The 13,721-nt window shown below is 47.9% G+C and overlaps 1 protein-coding gene across 1 annotated transcript in view; it reads left to right on the top strand.

The window, feature by feature from the left end:
- Positions 1 to 1,343: 1,343 nt before the first annotated feature.
- tnip1 (TNFAIP3 interacting protein 1) overlaps positions 1,344 to 13,721 on the top strand; it is a 90,625-nt gene continuing 78,247 nt past the window's right edge. The window contains exon 1 of the mRNA XM_038793558.1: positions 1,344 to 1,413. Within this exon, the coding sequence (XP_038649486.1) occupies positions 1,344 to 1,413 (70 nt within the window). The remainder of the gene's footprint in view (positions 1,414 to 13,721) is intronic.

Raw genomic sequence — 13,721 nt, 5'->3', positions numbered from 1 at the left:
TGAACCCGGAAGATGTGGTGGTGGATTTTCCTCCAGCGTCTTGCGCGTTGTTGATACAGAGAATACGTTTCACTGCAGTATAGGCTGCGGTGATGGCAACAGCTCTAAATGAAAAAATGAAAATTGCTTATTGTCACAAGTAGGCTTCAAATGAAGTTACTGTGAAAAGCCCCTAGTCGCCACATTCCGGCGAGGCTGTTACGGGAATCGAACCGTGCTGCTGGCCTGCCTTGGTCTGCTTTCAAAGCCAGCGATTTAGCCCTGTGCTAAACACCCCCTAGTTACGATCCCAGTAGATGTTACTATTGGACAAGTCAGATCCCAGGGTGGAACCTGGCTTGATTGATCGTAACTTTTATTTTTTGTTTAGATATGTGGCGGGAATCTACTGAACAGAGTCACAGGAGTCTGCTGCTGACCTTCTAACAAAAGAATAAACATTATTAAACAAGGACATTTTAATAATTGCATACTACTTCTTCACCCCAACTATACCTTTATAGATATATATCACAAGGAAGTTACAAAATCTATCTTACATGCTAATGTTCTCAGGAAGTACATAGTCCAATAATTATCATAGTTTCAATAATTATCAGATTCTCTTTTGTAAGTTGCAGGTGAATCTGCTTTAATCATGTCCTCAGGCAGTTGCTTCCAGGTACTAACCACTCGCTCTTCAAATTGGTTTTCCTCACGCCCGTTTGTGAACCATCTTAATTCTGTGTACTCTGGTTCTCAACTCTCTGGCCGTTGGAAACAATTTCTCCTTGTCTACTCGGTCCTGACCTCTCAGGGCTTCCAATACCTCTATCAAATCTCCTCCGGGCCTGCTCTTCTCTCTCATGAAAACAGGCCCAGCTTCTCCAATCCTTTCACATAACTCAAATCCTTTATCCCTGGGACTGTGTATCCTTCCAGCTGATCACCAGGTTGGGATGTGAGGCACTTCCTCCTGACTAGTTTCTCTATCACTAAACGGAGCCTTCTGCGGGGAATCAGGAACGGATTCCTTCTGCGGGGAATCAGGAACGGAGCCTTCTGCGGGGAATCAGGGAGAAACTGAAGGCATTTTGCCCAGAAGCCAAGATGATGCTCATTTTCTGAAGAAATGCTTCCAGAAACAGTAAACTCACACTGTCCCGGTCGAGAGGAAGTTGACCAGTGGCTTATTAAAACTCGATCACTTGAACTGCTTCTGTCTTTCTTTCCGATTCTTTTTCTGAAAGGTGTTGGGACACCAATCTTTCCCTTCATCTCAAATCGCCACTTCATCCCTTCCCACTGGCAATGTGGGGGTCATGTCAGGTGGAAGAAATAAGCTCCATTGAAGAGCAGTGGTCATGTTGAACATCCCTGAACCTAAAAAGTTTATCTCCTGTTCTGGTCAGATGAGAAAGGATGAACTCCTCGGTTGGTCGCAAGAAAAGTTTTAGATTTATATTTCGTGAGGATCTGCCATTTCCACAGCTCAATATTTCATGATTTTGGCTGTGAGCAACAAGAAGCCAATCAAATAACGTTTTCCTGAGTTCATGAAAGAGCAAATTTCCACGAAAGCCGGGAAAAATAGGAAAACGTGACATCAGGTATTGTACCTGAAGGCAGTCTTAGAGCTCACACACACTCACATACACACCCACACACACACACATACACACACACTCACACACACTCACATACACACCCACACACACATACACATACACACACACTCACACACACTCACACATACACACCCACACACTCACACACACTCACACAAACACACCCACACACACTCACATACACACCCACACACTCACACACACTCACACATACACACCCACACACACACACATACACACACACTCACACACACTCACACAAACACACCCACACACACTCACATACACACCCACACACTCACACACACTCACACATACACACCCACACACACACACATACACACACACACACTCACACATACACACCCACACACACTCACATACACACACACACACACACACTCACACAAACACACCCACACACACTCACATACACACCCACACAAACACACACACACTCACACACACTCACACATACACACCCACACACACACACACACACACACACACTCACACACACTCACACATACACACCCACACACTCACACACACACACACACACTCACACATACACACCCACACAAACACACACCCATACACACACACACCCACACTCACACATACACACCCACACAAACACACTCCCACACACCCACACACACACAAACACACTCCCACACACCCACACACACACCCACACACACACACATACACACACACACTCACACACTCACACATACACACTCACACTCCCACACACCCACACACACACACACACTCACACACACTCACACATACACACACACACATACACACCCACACAAACACACAGCCACACACACACACCCATACACACACAGCCACACATACACACCCACACAAACACACACCCATATACACACACACATACACACTCACACATACGCACACCCATATACACACACACATACACACACACACTCACACACACTCACACATACACACACACACTCACACACACTCACACATACACACACCCATATACACACACACATACACACACACACTCACACATACACGCCCACACAAACACACACCCATACACACACACATACACACACACACACTCACACACACTCACACATACACACCCACACAGACACACACCCATACACACACACAGCCACACATACACACCCACACACACTCACACATACACACCCACACAAACACACACCCATACACACACACACACACACACATACACACCCACACAAACACACACCCACACACACACATACACACGCACTCACACATACACACCCACACAAACACACACCCATATACACACACGCACATACACACACACACTCACTCACATACACACCCATACAAACGCACACAGACACTCACACACTCACTCACAGACACACCCACACAAACACACACTTACACATACACCCTCTCACACCCAAACACACATACACACCAACACAAACAGACACATTCACAGACACACCCTCTCACACACACACTCACACACCCACTCACACACACACCCTCACACACACAACCTCACCCTCACACACACACACACCTACTCACACACACACCCTCACACACACAACCACACCCTCACATACACACACCTACTCACACACACCCTCACACACAACTTTACCCTCACACACACACCCTCACCCTCACACACACAACCTCACCCTCACACACCCACTCACACACATCCAAACACACATATACACCCACACACACACACATACTCACACATACACCCTCTCACACCCAAACACACATACACACCAACACAAACACACAGACTCACAGACACACCCTCACACACACAACCTCACCCTCACACACACACATGCACCTACTCACACACACACCCTCACACACACACCCTCACACACACAACCTCACCCTCACACACCCACTCACACACACACACCCACACAAACACACTCACACACACCCACACAAACACACTCACACACACCCACACACACACTCACACACACTCACACCCTCACACACCCACTCACACACACACACACCCACACACACAATTTTACACACACACATACATTTTCATACAGACAACCACATACACATGCATACACTCTCACACACGCACTCACACACATTCACTCACTCACACACACCCGCACACACATGCTAACACATACACTCACTCACACATATACTCACACACATACACTGACACACACTCACTCACACACACATCGTCACATGCATACTCACATACACCCCCATACACACTCACAAACATGCTCAAACATACACTCACACACCCACATATACTCACACACACTCACACACACCCACATATACTCACACACACTCACACATACACAATTTCACACACATTTGCACACAGACAACCACACATACACTCACACACACATACTCACTCGCACACATGCTCACACACACGTACACACACATACACTCATACTCACACACACTCACACATGAACACACACACTCACACATGCACACTCACGCATACACACATACTCACACACATGCACTCACACACGCTCGCACACCTACTCACACACATACAGTCACACACATATAATAATAATAATCTTTATTGTCACAAGTAGGCTTACATTAACGCTGCAATGAAGTTACTGTGAAATTCCCCTAGTCACCACATTCCGGCGCCTGTTTGGGTACACACAGGGAGAATTCAGAATGTCCTATTCCCCCAACAAGCACGTCTTTCGGGACTGTGGGAGGAAACCGGAGCACCCGGAGGAAACCCACGCAGACACGGGGAGGACGTGCAGACTCCGCACAGACAGTGACCCAAACCGGGAATCGAACCTGGGACCCTGGTGCTGTGAAGTAACTGTGCTAACCATGCACACACACACCATGCACATGCTCAAACACACGCTCACACATACGCTGACACCCACCCACACACACCTACACATACACTCATATACACACACACTCACACATACTCAGACACACCCAAATGCACACTCACAAACACGCTCACATATATATGCACACACCCAAACGTGCTCACACAAACACACATATACACTCTCCCACACAAATTCACACGTGCACACAACCACATACTCTCACACACACATACACTCTCACACACACATGCACTCTCACACACATATATATTCACACACACACTCACTCACACACACATTCACACACCCACACACACGCACATATACACTCTCACACATACACTCACACACGACACCTCAAACTCACACTCAAACACGCATACCTCACACGCAGACATGCAGTCACACACATGCATACTGATGCATGCACTCTCACATGCACTCACACAGACACACACACACTCACTCACACACATACAATTACACACATATGCATACTCACACACATGCACTTTTACACACTCAAATACACATACTCTCATACACGCACACTCACACAGTCCCACACACACACATGCACACTCAGACACACACTCACACAGGCACATTCCCAAATGTGTGCTCAAACGCACACACATGAACACTCACACAGATGCACACTGGCACACATACACCCTTGCATACTCAAACACACACACACACACACACACACACATTCCCACAAGGCAGTGGCCTTGTGGCATTGTTGCTGGATACCCAGGGTAATGCTCTGAGGACTGACTTCAAAGCCCATCACTGCAGGTGGTAAAATTTGAATTCAATGAAAATCTGAAAAGGTCCAGGATTTCACCCCAGCGGCAGTGAAGTCTTTCTCCATTTAAATAATATTCAACTCTTTTATTTGTCCTACCAAAGTGCATAACTTCACATTTTCCTACATTATATTCCATCTGCCAAATTTCTGCCCACACACTTGACCTGCTTGTGTCATCCTCGCCACTCACCTTCCCACCTATTTTGTGTCATCCTCAGACTTGACTGGGAGGTTCACTTCCCCCGTCCAAATCATGACGATATGTTGTAAATAATTGTGGCCCCAGCACAGATCCCTGTGGAACTATGTTACAGGTTGCCATCCTGAAAATGCTCCTCTTAGCCCGACTCTCTGTCTTCTATCAGTTAGCCAATCCTCTATTCGTGCAAACATACTACACCACCTCCCGCCCCACCAAATGCCATGGGCCCTTATCTTATTCAGCAACCTTTTGTTGAAAGCCTTTTGGAAATCCAAGTATCTTACATCTACTGGCTTCCCTGAAGGCAGTCTTCAAGCTCACACATCCAAAAACGCACTCACCCACACACATAAAAACACATACACCCACACTGATGCTGTGGCAGCTCAAGGTGATGCTACGGAGACTTCCAGTATAACTGAACAAAGGTTTATTGGTAACAAGCAAAGGTAAACTATACACAGGCACAGGATCACTAAGCAGATCTTCACTCCCTGGATCTTCCACTCTGCACAGACCCCACTCCCAGGGCCCGCGCTTTTCCCCCCATTGGTTGGCGTTTGCGTGCTCCCCTGCGATAGGCCCTGAGCCAGTCACATGGACCGTGAGGGCCCGACCCTTAAAGGGGCCATGCCACCACAGATGCCAATGGTGTGGGTTCAATCTCTGCACTGGCTGTGATAGTTCATGGAGCCCTGTCTCCTCACCTTACCATGTGCTTGTGAAGGCTGTCCCCTCATGTCTCTCTCTAATGGAGTCCGTCATGGACTTTAGCTAGTTACTTAGGTTCAGTATCAACTTATTTTCTTCGGAAGCCCCTGGGATATTTCCTGTGTTAATGGTCCTATAAAGGTCGATTATCCTTCCAAATTACCTGATGGTGAGAGTGGGAGAGTTTCCTGGTTAACCATACCACAGAAGACAACAGCAAGCTGCTGTAGCACTTTGTCAAACATAATCTTGAGCCAATTCGATGGCAGTGGTTCACACTGTTGCTTCACCACACCAGGGTTCGATTCCTGCTTGGCTCACTGTCTGTGCGGAGTCTGAATGTTCTCCTGTGTCTGTGTGGGTTTCCTCCGATTTCCTCCCACAAATCCCGAAAGACATGCTGTTAGGTGAATTGGACATTCTGAATTCTCCCTCAGTGTACCCGAACAGGCGACGAGAGGATTTTCATAGTAACTTCATTGCAGTGTTAATGTAAGCCTACTTGTGACACTTCAGGACTGGTTTAGCACAGTGGGCTAAATAGCTGGCTTGTAATTCAGATCAAGGCAGCAGCGTGGGTTCAATTCATGAACAGGCACCGGAATGTGGCGACTAGGGACTTTTTGCAGTAACTTCATTGAAGCCTACTTGTGACAATAAGTGATTATTATTACTAAGGGGCTGGTTTAGCACAGGGCTAAATCGCTGGCTTTTAAAGCAGACCAAGGCAGGCCAGCAGCAGGGTTCAATTCCCGTACCAGCCTCCCCGAACAGGCGCCGGAATGTGGCTTTTCACAGTAACTTCATTTGAAGCCTACTTGTGACAATAAGCCATTTTCATTTAATAAAGATTATCATTATTCCACTCTGAAAGCTTGTGATTCCAAATAAACCTGTTAAGACTTTAACCCGGTGTTGTAAAACCTTTCACTGTATTCTGGCATTGGGTGTCTGTGTGGAGTTTGTACTTTCTCCCCGTGTGTGCGTGGGTTTCCTCCGGGTGCTCCGGTCTCCTCCCACAGTCCAAAGATATGCAGGTTAGGTGGATTGGCCATGCTAAATTGTTCCTTAGTGTCCAAAAATATGCAGGTTAGATGGTATAGGGCAGGAGAGTGGGTTTGGGTAGGGTGCTCTGTTGGAGTGTATTGATGACCTCCTTCTACACTATGCTCAATCTGAAAGATAGCAGGCACCCTGACACTGCTGCACTCCCTCAATTACACTGCACAATCACCCTGCATTATGTGTCCAAATGACGAGGTCAGAGTTCTACACTGGCCTCATAATTAAACCAATTGGTCTGTGTTCCTTTGAGAGGAAAACACACACACGCAGATAATGCTGGAAATACTCAGCAGGTTTGGCAACTCCGGCGTTTCCAGCATTCATTTTCGCTTTTATTTCAGATTTCCAGCTTCGTCACTATTTGTCTGGAAAACGCTTCCAGATTGACCAGCTTGCACAAGAGACGTAGATTTTTTTTTTTATCTTCAAAGGTGCAGAACGAAACTGTTCATTTAAATGAGCTCCGCGGTCTCTCGAGTTTCGAAATAGTTTCTTTTGTGATTGTACCACCCTCAGGAAGTTGTGGAAAAAGTCCAGTGAGTGATGTGTGGGGCTATTTCCGATTTCTAGAATAACTGCGCAAAGGAACATTTGGGCTGGAGGAAGGAGGTGGTTAATTCATTCAAACCCACTGCCATGGCCACAGTGTAACTCCTGAGTGTGAAAATATTTTCCTTCTCCCTGCAAAGCTCACCCGGAGATTAAACTTGTGCTTTTCTCCATTTCTAATGAACAATGACATAGTTTGAAAAACTTCCCAGAACTAACTAAGAATAACTAACAAACTAACTGAGCAAGCAACTGAGAATAACTCACTCACTAACTAAGCAAGCAACTGAGAATAACACACTCACTAACTGAGCAAGCAACTGAGAATAACTCACTAACTAAACAAGCAACTACGAATAACTCACTAACTGAGCAAGCAACTAAGAATAACTCACTCACTAACTAAGCAAGCAACTAAGAATAACTCACTCACTAACTAAGCAAGCAACTACGAATAACTCACTCACTAACTGAGCAAGCAACTAAGAATAACTCACTAACTGAGCAAGCAACTAAGAATAACTAACTAACTGAGCAAGCAACTAAGACAGACTCACTCACCGGAACAGCGCTACCGACCCGCCCCCGCCCTTTAAAGGGTTTCCCGCCCTGCCATTGGTCCAGACCACTGTCAATCAGGCTTACCGCTGACGTCACAAGGAAACCTGCCGGGCGGGGGATTCCCCAGCGCGCACTGCCTCTACTCGGTCCGCATCAACAGGGAGCCGCAGCTTGGCAGCGGGAGCGGAGCCAGGTACTGAGCCGGGGGCAGGGCGGGCAAGGGGGAGACAGGGGGGCACAGAGAGTGCAATCGCAGCAATGCAAGGTGCTGGGCCAGGATCTGCCAGGCCTGGGCCTGAGGTACCCTCAATTGTCCCCGAGTGGACACAGTTAGTATCTGTACCGTCTGATTCATGGCAGAGTGTGTGTGTGTGTTCCTGTTTCCGTATGTGTGTGTTCCTGTGTGTGTCTCTGTGTGTGCCTGTGTATGTTCCTATCTATTTGTGTGTGCCTGTTTCCGTTCCTGTGTCCCTTTGTGTGCGCCTGTGTATGTTCATGTGTCCCTGTATGTGTATATGTGTGTATTTGTGTCTATGTATCCCTGTGTGTCTGTTTGTGTTTGTGTATGTGTGTGTGTGCGCCTGCATCCCTGTCTATGTTTCTGTGTGTATGCTTGTATGTGTCCTTGTGTGTGTTCTTGTGCGTCTGCGTGTGCCTGCACACCTGTGTGTGTGTGTGTGCACCTGTGTGCTTGTGCCCCTATTTGTGTGCCAGTGTCTTTATGTGTGTGCGTGTTTTATTCATTTGCAGGATGTGGTTAGGCCAGCATTTATTGCCCATCCCAAGTTGCCCTTCAGAAGGTGGTGGTGAGCTGCTGTGTTGAACCGCTGCAGTCCCTGAGGTGTAGGTACACCCACAGTGCTGTTAGGGAGGGAGTTCCGGGATGTTGCCCCAGCGACAGTGAAGGAACGGCCGATATATTTCCTAGTCAGGGTGGTGAGTGACTTGGAGGGGAACCTCCAGGTGGATGGGTTCCCAGGTATTTGCTGCTCTTGCGCTTCTGGATGGTAGTGGTTGTTGGTTTGGAAGTTGCTGTCTGAGGAACCTTGGTAAGTTCCTGCAGTGCATCTTGTAAATGGTAAACACGGCTGCTCTCGGTGTTGGAATGTTTGAATATGTGTGGAAGGAGGAGCAATCAAGCGGGGCTGCTTTGTCCTGGATGGTGTCGAGCTTCATGAATGTTATTGGAGCTGCACTCACCCAGGCAAGTGGAGAGTATTCCATCACACTCCAGACTTGTGCCTTGTAGATGGTGGACAGGCTTTGGGGGGGTGGGGGGTCAGGAGGTGAGTTACCCACCATAGGATTCCTAGCCTTTGACCTGCTCTGGTAGCCCTGTGTGTGTGTGTGTGTCCACCTGTATGCCTCTGTGTTCCTGTCCATGTGTCTGTGTGCGTCTGTACCTGTGCAGAGGGACATTGCCGAGCATTGTTTGATGATTGAGTAGGCGAAAGTCTGGTAGCTATTCTCTCCACATATGCTGTCTCAAAGAACAAACAGACTTGCCTTTATACAGTGCCTTTCACAACCTCCGAATGTCCTGCAGTGTTTTTCCGACATGATTTCCTGAAGTGCAATCACTGTTGTAATGTAGGGAATGTGGCTGCCAATTTGTGCACAAAAAGCTCCCACAAACAGCAAATGAAAAATGGCGTCTGCAACAGTGCCACATTCAGCAAGTTGTCATTTCTGTGAAGTGCTCAATGTCAGTAGAAATGTCCCAAGCTCCTTCATTACTGCAGCAGAATATCAGCCTGCGTTTTATCCTCGAATGTCTGGTCCCTGGGGGTGGGATTCTCTCAGCCCGGGCCGGAGAATCGCCGGGCGGGGCACGAATCGCTCGACGCCACCCCGACCCTGGTCCGCTGATTCTCCGGAGAGTGGGGAATCGGCGCCGGCATGGTCGGCGCGGGTGCCGGTTGAGGGCCATGTGTGGTCTTACCCGGCGGGACCTCGGCGTGCATGCACCCGGGGTGGCCTGGTGGGGGGAGGGGGTTCAGACCCCGGGAGGGGGGTCAGACCCCGGCAGGGGGGGCGTCCGCTGTGGCCTGGCCCACGATCGGGGCCAGCCTCTCGGGCTGGGGGCCTCTTTTGCTCTGCACCGGCCCCTGCAGCCCTGCGCCATATTGCACGGGGCCGGCGTGGAGAAGGGAGCCACTGCGCATTGGCACAGGTCGCTGTGCACATGCGCAGACCCGCAGCGCCCATTGATGCCGGCATCGGCAGCTGGAGCAGCATGGGTCGCTCCAGTGCTGTGCTGGTCCCCTGTAGGGGTCAGAATCACTGCTCCTGAGGCCATGTGGATGACGGCGTCAACACTTAGCCTCAGGATCAGAGAATCCTGCCCTGGGAATTGAGTACATGAAGGTACGCATGCATTAACTGATGTGGGTGTGTGCACACCTTTGGCCTTCTGTCTGTGTGTGTGTGTGTGCGTGTGTGTGTGTTTATGGAGTCACCTCACTTGGCATCCATTACATAGAGATAGGTCATCAGCATGCATTCTGTGCTTGTGAAGTGCTGCAAGGGAGGGAATTCCAGGATTTTGACCCGTTGGCTCTGAAGTGCCAGTGGTAAATGCCCATCAAGAAAGATGGGTGTGATGTGTAGCAAGATGGGCGTGATTTTTAGTGCCATTTTTGCCTTTAAAGTGTTGTAATTATGGGACATAGTGAATGATTTGCCCTTCAGTCTGAAATGCCAGTGATGAATTGTTTGAACAGCTGCTCTCTGTAATCCTCTGAAAGTTAATCCAGGCTCCTTTGATTTGATGACCATGGGGCAGAAACTGGCTGAGTTAAAACAGGCTGGGCTACTAGTAAACTGCAACATTAGCAACTGCAGCGGGGAGCATTCATTTTTCTAAATTAAGAAAATAACATTTCCTGTAGAAACTTCCAGTCCAGCAATGCCTTAATTGATAAAATTCGCATTGTGATTTTCAAATTCCTCCATTGCCTTGTCACTCTCTCTCTCTCTCTTTGTGTCTCTTTCTCTATTTCTCTGTATCTGTCTCCCTCTCTGTATCTGTCTGTCTCTCTGTATCTGTCTGTCTCTCTGTATCTGTCTGTCTCTCCCTCTATCTCTGTCTCTCCCTATCTCTCTGTCTCTGTCTCTCTCTCTCTGTCTCTCTCTCTATCTCTGTCTCTCCCTATATCTCTGTCTCTCCCTATATCTCTGTCTCTCCCTATCTCTCTGTCTCTCTCTCTGTGTCTCTCTCTCTATCTCTGTCTCTGTCTATCTCTGTCTCTCTCTATCTCTGTGTATCTCTCTCTGTCTCTCCCTCTCTCTGTCTCTCTCTCTCTATCTATCTCTGTCTATCTGTATTTCTCTCTGTCTCTATCTGTATCTCTCTGTCTCTATCTATATCTCTGTCTCTATCTGTATCTCTCGTGCTCTCTCACTGTATCTCTCTCGCTCTCTCTCTGTATCTCTCTTGGGCTCTCTCTCTGTATCTCTCTCGCTCTCTCTCTGTATCTCTCGCGCTCTCTCGGTATCTCTCTCTCTGTATCTCTCTCGCGCTCTCTCTCTGTATCTCTCTCGCGCTCTCTCTCTGTATCTCTCTCGCTCTCTCTCGGTATTCACAAAGGAGAGGGACAAGACGGATGTTGAGGCTAGGGATGGATGTTTAAATACTCTCGGTCAAGTTGTCATACGGAAAGGGCAGCACGGTGGCCTAGTGGTTAGCACAACTGCCTCACGGCGCTGAGGTCCCAGGTTCGATCCCGGCTCTGGGTCACTGCCTGTGGGGAGTTTGCACATTCTCCCCGTGTCTGCGTGGGTTTCGCCCCCACAACCCAAAAATGTGCAGAGTAGGTGGATTGGCCACTCTAAATTGCCCCTTAATTGGAAAAAATAATTGGGTAATCTAAATTTATTTTAAAAAGTTGTCATACGGAAGGGTATGGGTTTTGGGTATTCTAAAAGACATTAAGGTGGACAAGTCCCCAGGACCGGATGGGATGTATCCCAGGTTACTGAGGGAAGTGAGGGTCGAAATAGCTGGGGCCTTAACAGATATCTTTGCAGCATCCTTGAGCACGGGTGAAGCCCCGGAGGACTGGAGAGTTGCTAATGTTGTCCCTTTGTTTAAGAAGGGTAGCAGGGATAATTCAGGGAATTATAGACCTGTGAGCTTGACGTCAGTGGTAGGCAAACTGTTGGAGAAGATACTGAGGGATAGGATCTATTCACATCTGGAAGAAAATAGACTTATCAGTGATAGGCAGCATGGTTTTGTGCAGGGAAGGTCATCTCTTACAAACCTAATAGAATTCTTTGATGAAGTGACAAAGTTAATTGATGAGGGAAGGGCTGTAGATGTCGTATACATGGACTTTAGTAAGGCGTTTGATAAGGTTTCCCATGGCAGGTTGATGGAAAAAGTTAAGTCGTATGGGGTTCAGGGTGTACTAGCTAGATGGATAAAGTCGTATGGGGTTCAGGGTGTACTAGCTAGATGGATAAAGAACTGGCTGGGCAATAGGAGACAGAGAGTAATGGTGGAAGGGAGTGTCTCAAAATGAAGAAGGGTGACTAGTGGTGTTCCACAGGGATCTGTGCTCGGACCACTGTTGTTTGTGATCTACATAAATGACCTGGAGGAAGGTATAGGTGGTCTGATTAGCAAGTTTGCAGATGATACTAAGATTGGTGGAGTTGCAGATAGCGAGGAGGACTGTCAGAGAATACAACAAAATATAGATAGATTGGAGAGTTGGGCAGAGAAATGGCAGATGGAGTTCAATCCAGGCAAATGCGAGGTGATGCATTTTGGAAGATCAAATTCAAGAGCGGACTATATGGTCAATGGAAGGGTCTTTGGGGAAAATTGATGTGCAGAGAGATCTGGAGTTCAGGTCCATTGTACCCTGAAGGTGGCAACGCAGGTTGATAGAGTGGTCAAGAAGGCATACAACATGCTTACCTTCATCGGACGGGGTATTGAGTACAAGAGTTGGCAGGTCATGTCACAGTTGTATAGGACTTTGGTTCGGCTACATTTGGAATACTGCGTGCAGTTCTGGTCGCCACATTACCAGAAGGATGTGGATGCTTTGGAGAGGGTGCAGAGGAGGTTCACCAGGATGTTGCCTGGTATGGAGGCTGCTAGCTATGAAGAAAGGTTGAGTAGATTAGGATTGATTTCGTTGGGAAGACGGAGGTTGAGGGGGGACCTGATTGAGGTCTACAAATTTGAGAGGTATGGACAGGGTGGATAGCAACAAGCTTTTCCCAAGAGTGGGGGTGTCAGTTACAAGGGGTCACAATTTCAAAGTGAGAGGGGGAAAGTTTAAGGGGAGATGTGC

The sequence above is a fragment of the Scyliorhinus canicula genome, chromosome 4 (assembly GCF_902713615.1).
Source record: "Scyliorhinus canicula chromosome 4, sScyCan1.1, whole genome shotgun sequence".
Lineage (NCBI taxonomy): Eukaryota > Metazoa > Chordata > Chondrichthyes > Carcharhiniformes > Scyliorhinidae > Scyliorhinus > Scyliorhinus canicula.
The sequence above is the reverse complement of the archived record's forward strand: the minus strand, read 5'-3'. Positions and strand labels throughout refer to the sequence as shown.